Source organism: Pleurodeles waltl, chromosome 2_1 (genome assembly GCF_031143425.1).
Source record: "Pleurodeles waltl isolate 20211129_DDA chromosome 2_1, aPleWal1.hap1.20221129, whole genome shotgun sequence".
Lineage (NCBI taxonomy): Eukaryota > Metazoa > Chordata > Amphibia > Caudata > Salamandridae > Pleurodeles > Pleurodeles waltl.
The window spans coordinates 350,641,777-350,657,606 of NC_090438.1; the positions used below are offsets into that span (position 1 = coordinate 350,641,777).

Genomic DNA, 15,830 nt, shown 5'->3' on the forward strand with positions numbered 1-15,830 from the left:
TGCTGGTGGCCCTGCTGGCCACTGACCACCCTGCAATCTAGAACTGTCATGGGACAGCTTGTGGACGACCCCTGGGATCTTCCTGCATCACCTGGACTTCACAGCTGCACTTCTTCGTCCACCGTCCTTCAGGAAGTATCACCAAGAAGGGTGGGCATTACCTCTGTGCGGTCTGGACTCTGTGCCCTCTCTCCTTAGGTTCTCTTTTTCCAGAATCCACGCCTGGGTTCTACCGTCCTCGTCCACGGGTCGTGACAGCAGCTGGACAACCGAGGTCCTGAGTGACTTCAGCGGGAGGTTCCGACAAGACTTTACCCAATGCACCTGTCTCCCTGGTGTAGGTACTCCACTGTTTTGGATATCCACGTGTGGGGGCACTATCCAACCTCACTTGTCTCAACAGGTTTCCTCTGGGTCCTATGGGAAGAGTCCTAAAACGCGAAAACTCCAACATCAACTTCTCCATGTTAGCCTATGGACACTGACTTGAGATTTCTACTCAGCACATGGTTGCCTGGGGAAGCCTACATACTTACCTTTGGGGGTTTAGTACTTCCCCAGTCCTAACGATCCCTGGGAGTTAGTGTGGGGTTGGGAGTGATTTTCACATTCCATTTTTCAGTATGTGGTTTGGCCTTCCCATTGGGGCCCATGTAATTTTATGCCTTAACCTACCTATTTTGCTAAGTATTTTTTGTATGCCCATATCTCCAGGGTAGGAGGTATACGAAAGTTAGCTCTAGCTAGAGTGTGTGTTATATTAAATAGTACATATTTTTCTAACACTGGTGTGGTTCTTTCATGTGTGTGCTTGCAACCGCTTTACACCCTCCTGGATAAGCCTTAGCTGCTCTCCACAGCTACCTCTATGAGAGCTTTGGTCATCTAGAGCCACCTCTACTATCACTAAGGGTTGCCTAGACTCAGTACAGGGTGCCTCACTTACAGGTGTAGACCATATACTGAGCACCATATACTGAGCCAGGCTCCTACAAAGTGGTAATACTGCACAAGAAAAATACCACACCAATTTAGAAAAATAGAGCATATTTTATTAGTTTATTTGACACCAAAATGTCAAAAACCCTATAAGTAGAACCGGAATGCAATTTTAAAGACTTAAGTGAAAATAGTGCCTAAAAGCACAAAGCACCAGCTGTGGTTATTAGGTTGCTATGAGCAGGGACAAGGTCACAAGTTCAGGCCACCTGCGATGGAGTGCAGGTCGGATATAGGGACCAAGTTAGGCACGTTGAACAAAGCACCTTAGATGCTGGTTGCAGATCGCTGCAAGATCCCATGTTGAGGATCTGTCATGCAAAGGCTGTTCCGGTGACCTGCAGTGGACATGCGAGGTCTGGAGTTCCAAGGATGTCATTGATGAAGCTTGCGATGCAAAACCCTGCGTCGTTGTCAAGGACACCATCCATAAGGGCTTGCTATAATGAGTCCTGCGTGGTGGATGCATCACACAGCAGCAGTTCCCAGGAGCTGCGGTCTGCGATGTGAGGTCCTGCGTCAAGGATGTATCGCACCATGGTGGTGGGGAGACATGTTGTGCTGTCAGTTCTACCATGACACCACAGCTGGGCTGGCAGAACACCCTTAGGCCCACTTCCAAGGGTCCAAGACTGGGGTATGACAACTTGGGGGGTAAGGCTCACAGCAGACAGAGACCAGGGGCTGGGATGAAGTTGGCTGGAGCCTTTTCTGGCCCTTAGGCTCTCATCAGAACCAGCCAACTAGCCCTTGGAGTCCCTCTGGTGGTCCTGTGTTCAAGATGCTGGTCCTGTCCTTTAAACTATGTTAGCAGGATGGCAAAGTACCAGTCTTTCTCAAAGCAGAGCAGCACACCAGTCCTTTAAAGTATTTGACAAGTCCAGAGGTGTACTGAAGAGCCAGGTCTGTTGGTCCAATATTTATACTTGGCACCAGCTTTGAAGTAGGAGAAGATTCTGGAGGTTTCTACCCCCAGAGGTTATGGGAATTTCCTGCCTCTTTGCTCTAGCCCCAGCTACTAGGGGGCACACTAGACTGGTGTGAAACTCTTTGTGAGGGTGCTGAGGAAGAGCCTTTGCGATATGCCAGTGTGGTAGGTGACAGCTCTTCCCCCATCAAGTCAGAGATGTTCCATCCTTCCAACACATATTTTCCTTTTGTCTCACTGTCTAGGAGCAATACACAAAGGCCAATTGCCAGCTACACCAAGCCATGTGACCCGGGATATAGGTTGCAGGTACCAAATGGATAGGGCAACAAAACAAAAATAGCATTTTCAGAACTGTGACCTAAAATCCGACTTTACCGTTATGGAGGGTTTAAAGTTAAAAAAAATTTAGACATCAAACTTGACATTCCTACATGCTCCTGATTGAAAGTTATCACTTAGCAAATGTAATAAGGGAACCCAATGTTATGAGAAATGTTTAAAACGCTACTTCAGTGGGTGGTATAATCAGTGCTGCAGGGCCACTAGCAGCATTTAATTTACAGGCTATGGGTACATGTTGTACCAGCTTAATAGGGACTTACAAGTAAATTAAATGAGCCAATCGGGTGAAATCTAATATCACCACGTTTTAGGGAGTAAGCATGCATAATTTATGTGAGGAAATAGGGTGTATCATATGGTGTGGTTGAGTACCCTCACTGTGTAATACACTTACCAACCCCTATAGGACCCTAAGGCTTCGTCTGGCAAACCCTTAGCTCAATGGTGGGAAGCTGTGGTACTGACCAGCAAGGCTTACACAGAGGAACAATTGTAGAGCATTTTAAAAGCACCAAAACAATTGAAAAATATAATGAAACAACACTGAAGAAATTTGGCACAAGTTCATAAAAGTAGACTGTATTTTTATAAGACTTTGGACACTAGAATGAAAACGTTCCACCAGACAGTTCTGAAAATATGCATTTTACAAGTAATAATAAATGAAAGCATTTTCACACAGCTACATACAAGCCTTGCCAAATTCAATATATTGAACACTTCAAAGCTTTTTCACTGAAAATGTAGGTAAGTCCAATGCTGTAGGTTAGAACTACTTGGGATGACCAACTCTCAAGGAGTTAGTCAAGGGTACCATTGAGGTACTTAGAAACAGTCACCTCCACAGAAGAAGAAGTCTTCACTTCACGGTTCCTGGCTCTGTATCTGTATTGCAATGGATTCCTCTGGAGTGGTCCTGATGCAAGGGCTGAAGGATCCTGAAGATGCTCGAATGATGCTGTGGATGTGACACGTTCAATGGGGCTTTCCTGCAGGTGTTACTTGGTCCACAAAGATGGTGAGGGTTGCAGACTTGACATCCCACAAAGTACTGTCCAGTATGGCTGAAGTCCAGTCGCCACTGGACTACCGGTTGTCTGATGTCGCATTCACAGGCTAATCCTTTCTGGGTCGATAACTTGCCTTCTGAGGGTCACAGTAACTCTCGGACAGCAACTCCGAGTTAAGCGAACTCAGGTTTAACTCCGCACATTGTGTCTTGGTCCTTGGTGCTACACGACACTGGTGGTAGTAGTGGCTTGAAGAGTTTGGGCTACCCACTTGCCCCAGCAGGCTTCTTAAACTGTTTGTCCCTCTGCTGCGAGTGGAAGAGCTGTCAGCTTGTCCCTGTGGTTCTCGTGGCTTGACTGGGCCCTGGAGACAACTTCTCCTTGAGTAGGACACAGAAGGCACAGTCCCTCTCTTCTTTAGCCACCAGGTCCAGCAGGTGCAGTCCTCAACAGTGCTGTCTCTCTTTGCTGGTCCTTTGGTGCACCACGGCAGTCCTTAACCAATCCTTCTTCCAAGTTGGGTGAGTTCTGAGGTCTGGGGCCCAAAGTTGCCCCTCCTATGCTCGAAAAATGCTCTCAGGGCTGGATGTAGTCGAGGCCAATGGGCTACGTGGTTCCCTCCCACCTGGTGACTACTTCCTGTGGAGCTTGGCATCAGGCTATCCTAGAATGTACCATCCTGCCCACTCCGAAAATGGCAAAGATCCTTCTTTCGGACCTCCCTAGCTCATGCCTGGGGTGTGGCTATCAAAAGGATATAAGACCCGGTGGAAATCGGTTTGGCAACTGGTTTCCCCTCTCTGCTTCCCATGCCAGCCTGTGTCTAAACAATGGGGCAGCACTCCTCCCTAGTTTGACACATCTGCCCTTCAAATGTGGCTTCCCCTTTGAAGCCTGCCTTTTGAGTTTAACACGTAAGTGGCTTCCTGCAGGAGGGAGGTGCAGGAAGTTGGCTCTGTATATACTATCTCAAAGTGAGAGATAGTGTGCACAGAGTCCAAGGGTTCCCCTTAGAGGTTGATAGTGGCAATAATAGAGTAGTGTGGTCAAGCATTAGGCTCATCAGAGGGTAGTGTTAAGCATTTGTTGTACACACACAGGCAATAAATGAGGAACACACACTCAAAGACTTAACTCCAGGCCAATAAGGTTTTTATATAGAAAAATATTATTTTCCTAATTTATTTTAGAACCACAAGATTCCGAATTCAAGTACATACATACATTGTAAGGTACTTGTCATAGGTAAGTATGGAACTTTAAAGTAAAACAGTAATGTACACAGTTTTGGCAAAAATAGCAATAAGCTATTTTAAAAGTGGACATAGTGCAAAAATCAACAGTTCCTGGGGGAGGTAAGTACAAGCTAGTTTATCAGATAAGTAAAGCACTTACAAGTTCAGTCTCCGGGGCATAGGCAGCCCACCATCGGGGTTCAAGACAACCCTAAACACCCAACACCAGCAACACAGGGCCGGTCAGGTGCAGAGGTCACAGTAGGGCCCAATAACATAGGCGCCTACAGAGGCCTGGGGTGCTCCGGTTCCAGTCTGCTAGCAGGTAAGTACCCGCGTCCTCGGGGAGCAGACCAGGGGTTTTTGTAGAGCACAGTAGGGGGTCGGGGGGCACAAACAGGCAAACAAAATACATTCTCGGTGGCACAGTGGCAGCCGGGTGCAGGGTTCAAAGTAGGTGTCGGGTTTAGTATTAAAATCAATGGAGGGTCCCAGGGGTCACTCTGGCAATGCAGGCAGGGCACAGGGGGGCTTTTCGGGCCAGCCACCAACTGGGCAAGGATGAGGGCTGCCTGCTCGTCACTCCTGCATCAGTAGTTGGTTTCTCTCGGGCCTGGGGGCTGTGGGTGCAGTGCTTCTTCCAGGCGTCGGATTCTTTGATACCAGGCAGTTGCCGTCAGGGGAAGCCTCTGGATTCTCTCTGCAGCCGTCGCCGTGGGGGTGCAGGGAGGTCGTCGCAGGGTTTCTACATCGCGGGAGTCGCCTGGAGGTCCTCACTGCAGTGTTGGTTTCTCTGGACACAGGCCGGGGGCGTTGGGTGCAGAGTGTTGGGGACTCATGCTTCCGGAGTGAGGCTGGATTCCTTTTGAAGTTTGTTTCTTCTTTGTAGATTAGACAGGGCTGCTGTCCACAGGTGTTTCTTGGTCCTTTGGGTTTGCAGGGCAGTCCTCTGAGTCGGCAGAAGTCGCTGGGCCCACAGAATGCGTCGCTGTTGCAGGTTCTTTGAATCTGGAGACAGGCCGGTAGGGCTGGGGCCAAAGCAGTTGTCGTTTCCTTCTTCTCTGTGGGGTTTTCAGGTCAGCAATCCTTCTTCTTGTTAGGTCGTCAGGAAATCTGTTAACCTGGGTTCAGGGTTGCCCCTAAATACTGAGTTTAGGGGTGTGATTAGGGCTGGAGGGCAGTAGGCAATGGCTACTGTCCCTGAGGGTGGCTATACCCTCCTTGTGCCTTCTCCCTGTGGGGAGGGGGGCACATCCCTAATCCTATTGGGAGAAATACAAATCCAAAGTAAGATGGAGGATTTTCTAAGGCAAGGGTCACCTCAGTGCACCTTAGGGACTGTCCTTGCTGGAGGATGGCTCCTCCTTGTTTTCCTCATTTTCTCCCCTGGACTTGCCACAAAAAGTGGGGGCTGTGTCCAGGGGGCGGGCATCTCCCCTAGCTGGAGTGCCCTGGAGCGCTTTAACACCAAGCTTGAGCCCTTAAGGCTCACCACCAGGTGTTACAGTTCCTGCAGGAGGAGGTGTGAAGCACCTCCACCCAGTACAGGCTTTGTTCCTTGTCACAGAGCACACAAAGGCACTCACCCCATGTGGCCAGAACCCCGTCTGGATGTGGCAGGCTGGCAGAAACTGGTCAGCCTAGCACTAGTAGTTGGGCTGGTATACAGGGGGCTTCTCTAAGATGCCTTCTGTGTGCATTTCTCAATAAATCCCACACTGGCATCGGTGTGGATTTTTTGTGCTGAGATGTTTGATACCAAACTTCCCAGTATTCAGTGTAGCCATTATGGAACTGTGGAGTTCACGTTTGACAACCTCCCAGACCATAGACTCTTTATGGCTCCCCTGCACTTACAATGTCTATGATTTGGCTTAGACACTGTAGAGGCATAGTGCTCATGCAGCTATGCCCTCCCCTGTGGTATAGGGCACCCTGCCTTAGGGCTGTAAGGCCTTCTAGAGGAGTGACTTACCTATGCCACAGGCAGTGGGTTGTAGGCATGGCACCCTGAGGGGACTGCCATGATGACTTAGTCTTTTTCTCCTCACCAGCACATACAAGCTGTGAGGTAGTGTGCATGTGCTGAGTGAGGGCTCCCCAGGGTGGCATAATATATGCTGCAGCCCTTAGAGACCTTCCCTGGCCACAGGGCCCTTGGTACCAGGGTTACCATTTACAAGGGACGTATCTGTGTGCCAGGGCTGTGCCAATTGTGGATACAAAGGTACAGTTTTAGGGAAAGAACACTGGTACTGGGGCCTGGTTAGTAGGGTCCCAGCACACTTTCAATCATAACTAGCATGAACAAAAGGCAAAAGGTTAGGAGGTAGCCACGCCTACAGTGGCATCTCCTACAGGAGGTAACACCGTCCTGGCCTGCAATCCCTCAATGTCCTCCTTCCTGAGAGTCACTGGCACATCTCTCCAGGAGGGCAGAAAGCTGTCTTGTAGAACAGGCTCCATGAGTGCCCTAGAAGGCACAGGAGTTTTGAAGGCTACAAAGTGGCAGATTGGTGAAGCTGCACACTGCAACAAGTTAAGTTAATTTCAATTTGAGATACAAGGCAGGCTTAAAGTCACAAGTTGTTTGATAACTTGAAGTGCCCACTTTGGTTGCATCATTCAGGAACTAGGTGCAGCTGAGGAGTCAGGGTGGAATCCTGTCCTCACCATCTGGGGGACAAACTCTTTCCACAGTACAAACAATGTTTCAGAGTGTTTACTATCAGGACATGTAAAGTGCATGTCCTGCCCGAGTCATATGTTGCACCCTGCCTTTGGACTCAGCAGGACAGCCAGAGGGGTGACTTGATGCATAGGTGAAGTAGTGGCTTTGCTGCTGCTGATAATGGCAAAGACGGGCTAGGAGTAAACACTACTCCACCAGTCTGTAGTGGCAGCCTAGGGGGCTCGTTTTATATGGCGGACCTCCAGGGTGGCACAACTAGTGCTGTAAGAACTGGGGTACTCTTCTAACTTACATGCCCTGGTTGCCAGGTTACTTTATACTAGATATTAAGGTACTTTAGCTATTTCCATTTGGGTACAGCCAATTCAACATACATTTTAGGATCAGGGCACTGGCAGTGAGGTCCTATCAGCAGGCCGCTGTGCACTCTCAGAGTCAAAAAAACAGCAGCATTGATTAAAAAAACTTCAGGGTGACCATACGGAGAGACATTTCCTTACAATTTAACATTATTCAGCAGTGGAAAGGTGCACAGAGTCCTATAGACAACAAGACCAAGATCAGTAAAAATTGAGGAATATGGTAAGAGGTTTCGAGGAAGACCACACCAAGGCTGACAGGTCTATCAATCTCCTTGATGTTGGCAATTCACTCTGGAGAGAGAAAAGCTCAGAGAAGGGAGGTCTCCATTACGGATCCCATGAATGAGTCATTGGGAGGTCACAAGTGAGATTTGTGCTCACTGGTTGAAAACCCAGGTAAAACAGCAGGGAAGCTGTCTACTACATATGATGTGACACCATCTCTGGCGATCCGTTTTTGATGAGCCAGTTCGAGGAAGGTGTCACTGAAGGGCAGTAATGGTTCATCTGTAGGGATTGCCAGCAGGGGAACCTCAGGTAGGATGCTGGTCTTGCCTCTACTGTGGAGAGTTGAAGACACAACAACCCCACTGCCTTTTAGACCACCAAATGAAAACATATCACCTCACAAGTGGGGGGCTCAGTAAAAAAGTTAATCTCAAGCAAAGTGTCTAATCTACTTGCGGAAAGGTTGCCCTTGCGGCTCATGACTCTTGTTGGTCCCATCATCACCTCCACATGGATAAAGATCTAAGGGCTCCGAATCTGGGGCCTATGCTAAGGTCAGGGAAGATTCCGTATAAAGAGCACAATAAGCTGCAAATCCTTCTCAGGCATCAGTAATGGCAACAATGTGAAGGAAAACTAGCACATTGGGTGGCACCAGAACTGAAGTTAGCACCGAAGCAGGTGCTGTATCTGAAGGGGTTTGAGAGGCATAGACTGCACCAAAGGTAGACCTGCTGGCAGAAGTCTGACAGGGAGGCATTTGTAGATTCTTTGAGCCTAAATGAATGCCAGAGGTAACTAGAAGGGTGCCAAAATTGTACAGCAAGGCTTCCTCAACAGTCGATGACGGACCTGGAAATTCGGGGTGCACAAGGATCAGCCTCGGAATTGGCAGTAGCAAGATCGAGAGGCATGACGATGTCATCCGAACCTCTTTGGAGGTCGAAAATGGTGGGACGGGGATGCTTCCTGCTTAGATTTCTTATGCTTCTCCTTTGACTTAACAAAAAACTTTGCCCATGCAAAGATCTGCCTTACGAGTAATTTCGGGAGCGGGAATGGGATCTTCCTTTCAACCTTAACTGGTCGCGGCATGGAGTGTTCCGATACTTGATGACAAAAATGCTTCACCTCACGGTCCTGCATGGCCTTCAGATTCATCTAGGCACAATAATTGCGAGCTCTGGAATCATGTTCTAACTACAGCCATCCTTCGTGAGGGTCTGCCGCACACATCTGTTTGCAACAGTCCCTGTACAATGTTCCTTGCACATTGGAAAAGACTTGCGAAAAAAGAATTCAAAGGCTAAGGGGCAGCTCTGGATCCAAGTCGGAAAGCACGGAAAGAAAGGAACTAATGAAAGCACGTATGGGTGTCATTTCCACATAGTACAAAGTGGGAAGGGAGGTGCACAAAGCCACCTTCTGGCCTACTGGAGTACTGCTACTAAGTTTGAGGATCCAAGTCTGATGTCTGGGTAATATTCACAAGGTGAGGGATCTGCAGTTAGAAATATCCATCAGAAGTAGTGCGCCTCAGGTGTCATTTCTGCATTAGACTAACCTCATGTCTGGAGGGCACTGCAAAGGTGCAAATGTGACATCCTGGGACATGAGGAACACTACCTGGTGCTGTCATATTAGAACTTATTTTTCAAGCAGAGGATCACAACCAACTATACGAATCCTGCTTACATCAATCGCCCCACAACTTGACAGTAAGGTTTCTAACCTTTTGAATAGCTATCTATAGAGTTGACTTACAAAAACCTAGTGACCTGACACCATAAATATAACAGGCTGGTTAGCAGCTGACATGTTTTAGAATCTTTTGTTAGGCATGGAAAGTAGGAAATGATCATCAGGGACTAGATACCAGCTGTGATAAATGTAATTTTCAATTAAGATTAAGGGGGTCATTCTGCCAGGGTCGGCGGGAGCACCGCGACAGACCGGCGGTGCCCCGCAGGGCATTCTGACCGCGGCGGTTCGGCCGCGGTCAGATGCGGGAAACCGGCGGTCTCCCGCCGGTTTCCCGCTGCCCTGCAGAATCCGCCATGGGGATTCTGACACCCCCTACCGCCATCCTGTTCCTGGCGGGTCTCCCGCCAGGAACAGGATGGCGGTAGGGGGTGCCGCGGGGCCCCTGGAGGCCCCACAAAGTATTTCAGTGTCTGCTATGCAGACACTGAAATACGCGACGGGTGCCACTGCACCCGTCGCACCTTCCCACTACGCCGGCTCAATTCTGAGCCGGCGTCCTCGTGGGAAGGTTGATTTGCCCTGGGCTGGCGGGCGGCCTTTTGGCGGCCGCCCGCCAGCCCAGGGCAAATCCCAAAATACCCTCAGCGGTCTTTCGACCGCAGAGCGGTATTTTGGTGGGGGAACTTTGGCGGGCGGCCTCCGCCGCCCGCCGAAGTTAGAATCACCCCCTAAGTGAGTTTACTGTCCAATCTACAGGCTCATGCTGCATTTTGGCACAACAATTACAAAAATGTTTGTGGATCTGAATTAGACCCCTAATCAAATCAAATCAAACTGACAATGTCTATTCATTTAGATGGTGACTGATCACACATTAAAGTTTCTGAACAAACATCAATTTGACATTGCAAAATACTATGATTGTAAATTAAGCCCATGATTCACATCTGGGAACATTTGTCAGGGAAGGGGTGCTTTGCATGTGACAGATGTAATAATTAGCATACCCAGTGAAAGAAGCTGATCAATTCCCCTGATAACTCGCTCACAAACTTCATCTCTAGAATGAGCACCCCATTCACCTTCCTGGGGTTTGTACAGCAGTGCCTTAAATTCTTCTGGGGTTACTGGAACACCTGCACCAATCTCATCTGGCAAAGCTACTGTGATGATAATAAAAAAAGAAAATATTGTTAAACCCATCATGTTACACCATGATATGCACACAAAAATAGAAGAAAACACAATTAACTGTAATAGTCAATATGACAGTTCCACAATCCCATCCCTTCATACCAACGTAAAACATTAATCATTGTGGAGAGTGAATTATAGTTAAAAGATATAATTATAAAAAAGGGCATTTATGGAGAAGACAAAGTTGCACCATGTTCCATAATTACCTTCTATATGTTTCACGAATAGTAGCAGCTGTGACTATTCTGGCAGTTTCTTTCAATTCATAATGTTCGGTACAATTAATGTAAACCTTTCTTTATAACAATCGTCCCTAATGAATGACAGTCTGAGGAACTGGAGAAGACTCTGAACTGGCACTCTGGACAAACAACCTAGCAATGCACAAGAAAGAAGAGGTAACCCTCTTGCACAGACATGCACATCGAGACAGGAAGATCTGGGATAATAATTAGTGAATATCTTTCTTGATTGAATGCTACCTCATTAGTCTACATTAGGCAGGATGTCTGTGAATCCGTGCTAAGAGCTGTTTCTACTGTGCAGCTTTGAAACATCAGACATGGGCCAAAAGAAAACTGGATGCATTCCAGTGCATTGCAATACCACAACTGCTTTATGACCTCAACCCTTTATACACCAGGACTTTCATTCTCTTAGGGAAGTGAGGACGAACAGTCATAAATTCATCTTGAAGGAGGAGGGAAACCATTTCAGGTTCAGTGGAACACAGTAAATAACAATATAAAACAATGCCAAGTCAGTGCTTTACTTTAGAAAACGAAGAACAAGTTACTTACCTTTGGTAACGCCTTATGTGGTAGAGTATCTAGCTAGTTGAAGATACCTTACCTTAGAATTACACCCAGGCAACAGACTGTATCCAGAACTTTTTCTTGAGCAGTGCCTCTGCGTGCTGGTAAATGGCTTAATTCCTCTCCACGTGGCATAGGTGGTGAAAGTGATGTGGGTGGAGCATATTCAGGCACCACTCCAGCGTGCTGCTGTCGTTTTTTTTTTATGACTTTGTATACCAGGAGCACGAGGCCACAAAGAACACGGACTACTGGTGTGGAAAACTAGGTTCCTGAAAGAGGAACAGCCCAACCCCAAGAAATTTGTTTGCAGGGGAGGAGGATGGCTGGCACAGTAAGGAATCTATGGCTATATAGAGTTTCTGCCAAATAAGACGCTACCAAAGGTAACCAACTAATTCACCTTCAAGCTGCAGATTCCTTACTTCAGAAGGCACACCCAAGCAAGACCTCAGGGTCTGAGGAACAAATTCACACTACCGAGTACTTGAGGAGCGAATAGGCAAAATGCCAATCCCGACAGACTCGACTGTCCAGAAGCAGTGCTTGGTGAACATATACAGAGAAGCCCACGTTGCTTCCTGACTGATGTCCAGAACTGGAACTCCAACTGCTAATACAGTGGTCTCAGCCTTGGCTTTGTTTGAATGAGGGTCCTCAGAGGGTTGCTTCTTGGACAGTGGGTAGCAGATTTTAATACAGAGCATGTTCCATCATGACGAAACATTTCTGCACAGCATTTCCTTTCTTGTTCCAACATACCCCACAAAGAGTTGGTTGTCCGCTCAGAATTCTTTTGGATGGTCAAGGTAAAATGACAACGCTCTTTTTGGGTCCAGTCAATGGAGTAGCTCCTCTTCTTTAGACAGATGCAATGAAGCATAATAGTTAGACAGGGTGATAGACTGGCCTACATGAAAGAGAGTGACAACTTTTGGCAGAAAGGAAGCTCTATTGCGAAGAACCAGCTTGTATGGGAAGATGGTTAGGTACGCAGGCTTAGATGACAATACATGGAGCTCACTAAAGCTCCACACAGATGTTATCGCCACAAGTAAGGCTGCCTTAATGGTAAGGCACCTGAGAGGACAGTTATGTGATGGGTCAAAGGGGGCGCGCATTAGAAATATAAGTATGAGACTGAGATCGTACTAAGACATGCTAAAGGGTGACGGTGGAGGCATATGTTGGAGACTTTTCAAAAACCTATTTAAAACAGGGGATTTGAAGAGGAACAGCAGGAAGGCTGAGATGGTACAAAGATAGTGCTTTATGGTGCTCAGGGCAGAGCCCTGCTGGGCAAGAGAAAAAATAAACAGAAGGACCTGAGAAAGGGAAGCAGGAAGCAGGTCAAATTGCCTTTCTGCACCCCATGCCACAAACTTGCTCAATCAGCAGGCATGGAATGGCTTGGTAAAGGGACGTCTGGCTGCCAAGATAACATTGCAGACTTCGAGCATAACGTGAAGGCTTCCACCTGTCACCACTCAATCTTCATACATGAAGGCAGACCATTGACAGGTTCAGGTGGAGAACCCTCCTCTGATGCAACAGATGATCTTCCTGAAGGGAGAGACTTGGGCCCAGTAGGTCCTAATCTTCTTGAGAACTCTGGAAAGGAGTGGTATGGGCATAAAGGTGACAAGGAAGCCACAGCTCCACTAGAGGCAAAAAGCGCCTCCGAGTGAGAGAGGCTTTGAGAACTCTAGTGCACAGAACAGATGATGCTGCACGTTTTCAGCAGTGGCAAACTGATATAACCAAGGCTCACCCCACTGCTGAAAGACTGTAGGAAAGCGTCACGGTTGACATGATTACCCCTCACTTTTTGCCTAGTGTTGATGCCACCTTTGATTGAAAGTGTGCTGGGACCCTGCTAACCAGGCCCCAGCACCAGTGTTCTTTCCCTAAAACTGTACCTTTGTTTTCACAATTGGCACAGTCCTGGCACACAGTTGAATCCCTTGGAAAAGGTACCCATGGTACCAACGGCCCTCTGGCCAGGGAAGGTCTCTAAGGGCTGAAGCATGTATTATGCCACTCTAGGGGATCCTCACTCAGCACAAGCACACTGCCTTGCAGCATGTGTGCGCTGGTGGGGAGATAAAGACAAAGTCACACAAACCACTGCCTGTGGAATAGGTAAGTCAATCCTCTAGCAGGCCTTACAGCCCTATGGCAGGGGTGCACTATACAACAGGTGATGGCAAAGCTGTATGAGCAATATGCCCCTACAGTGTCTAAGTCCATTCTTAGGCATTGTAAGTGCAGAGAAGCCACATTGAGTATATGGTCTGGGAGTTTGTCATTACGAACTCCAAAGCTACATAGTGGCTTCACTGAATACTGGGAAGTTTGGTATCAAACTTCTCAGCATAATAAACCCACACCGATGCCAGTGTGGGATTTATTGGAAAATGCACATAGAGGGCATCTCAGAGATGCCCCCTGTATGTTAGCTCAACTACTAGTGTGCAAGGCTGACCGGTCTGTGCCAGCCTGCCACTTCCAGACGAGTTTCTGTCTACCTGAGAAGAGTGCCTTTGTGCACTGTGCAGTCAGAAACAAAGCCTGTCCTGGGTGGAGGTGCTTCACACCTCCCCATGCAGGAACTGTAACACCTGATGGTGACCCTCAAAGGCTCAAGCCTGGTGTTACAATGCCCCAGGGCACTCCAGCTAGTGGAGATGCCCGCCCCCCCGGGCGAGCCCCCACTTTTGGTGGCAAGTCCGGAGGGATAATGAGAAAATCAAGGAGGAGTCACCCCCTCAGCAAGGTCCACCGCTGAAGTGATCCCCTCCTTGAGAAATCCTCCACCTTGCTTTGGAGGATTAGGACCAACAGGGAGAGGGATGTGCTCCCTTCCCCAGTGGGAGTGGGCACAAGGAGGATGTAGCCACCCTCGGGGACAGTAGCCATTGGCTACTACCCTCTAACCCTAACACACCCCTAAATTTAGTATTTAGGGGCGACCCTGAACCCAGATCATCAGATTCCTGACGACCTCACAAGAGGAAGGACTGCTTAGAGAAGAAGGAAGACAAAAACTGCTTTGGCCCCACCCCTACCGGGCTATCTCCTGCTTCAAAGAACCAGCAAACTACCAGTGACGTGTCCAGCAGGGCCAGCGACCTCTTTCCAACTCCAGAGGACTGCCCTACACCCAAAAGGACCAAGACCACCCGAGGACAACGGCTCTGTCTAAGACAATCTACAGATCCCAGGGAACTCCAGCTAGTGGAGATGTCCGCCTCCGGACAAAGCTCCACTTTTGGTGGCAAGTCCAGTGGGAAAATTAGGGAAAACAAGGAGGAGTGACCACCCCAGGCAGGACAACCCCTAAGGTGTCCAGAGCTGAGGTGGCCTCCTCCCTGCAGAATCCTCCATCTTGGTTTGGAGGGCAGGGACCAATAGGGGTAGGAATGTGCCCTCCTCTCTAAGAGAGTGGATACTAGGAGGGTGTAGCCACCCTCAGGGACAGTAGCCATTGGCTACTGCCCTCTGACCCCTAAAACGCCCCTAAATATAGGATTTAAGGGCCTCCCTGAACCTAGCTCATCGAATTCCTGGCAACCTACAAGAAGAAGAAGGACTGCTACGCTGAAACCCCCAGCAGAGAAGAAGGAAGATGACAACTGCTTTGGCCTCAGCCCTACCGGCCTTTCTCCTGCTTCAACGAACTTGCAAACTACCAGTGACGTGTCCAGCGGGGCCAGCGACCTCTGTCTGACTCCAGAGAACTGCCCTACACCCAAAAGGACCAAGAACTCCCGAGGTCAATGGCTCTGTCTAACAAAATCTACAACCAAGAACTCCCACCTCACTCTAGATGCGTGGGTTCTGACCCCTGTGCACCCAACACCCATGGTACGTGTCCAGGTGGTCCACCCAGCAAGAGAGGGTCCCGAGGCGATTGCAAGCAAGTCCCCACCCTAGGATGACCTCTCCACCCCTCCACGACGACGCCTGCAGAGGGAATCCAGAGGACCCCCCTGACCACAAAGCTCTGGACAAAGATAAAGGACACCTAAGGCCTTGGAGAAAGCGACCCCCGGTGCCTCAACGTTCAGCAGGCGGCCCTCCTCCCTGTCTGACCGGTGGTGTGCCCGACACCCCCCTGGACCACGTCTGTAGCCTCTGAGCGGCCTCATAGACCAGCATTGGAAACCCGACATCCTGATTGCACCCTGCACCCGGCCACCGCTGTGCGACTGAGGGTGTGTGCTTGGTGCCTACTTGTGGCCCCTCCAGTGCTGTTCTAATCCCCCCTGCTGCAGGTAAGAGCCACAGGCACTTACCTGCAGGCAGGCCTGAT

At 48.8% G+C, this 15,830-nt stretch overlaps 1 protein-coding gene across 2 annotated transcripts in view; it reads right to left on the bottom strand.

Annotated features, from left to right (window-relative positions):
• BRWD3 (bromodomain and WD repeat domain containing 3) overlaps nucleotides 1-15,830 on the bottom strand; it is a 993,456-nt gene that overhangs the window by 448,773 nt on the left and 528,853 nt on the right. For both annotated transcript variants that reach the window (XM_069212579.1, XM_069212580.1), the window contains exon 30: nucleotides 10,511-10,666. In XM_069212579.1, coding sequence (XP_069068680.1) covers nucleotides 10,511-10,666 — 156 coding nt within the window. The remainder of the gene's footprint in view (nucleotides 1-10,510; nucleotides 10,667-15,830) is intronic.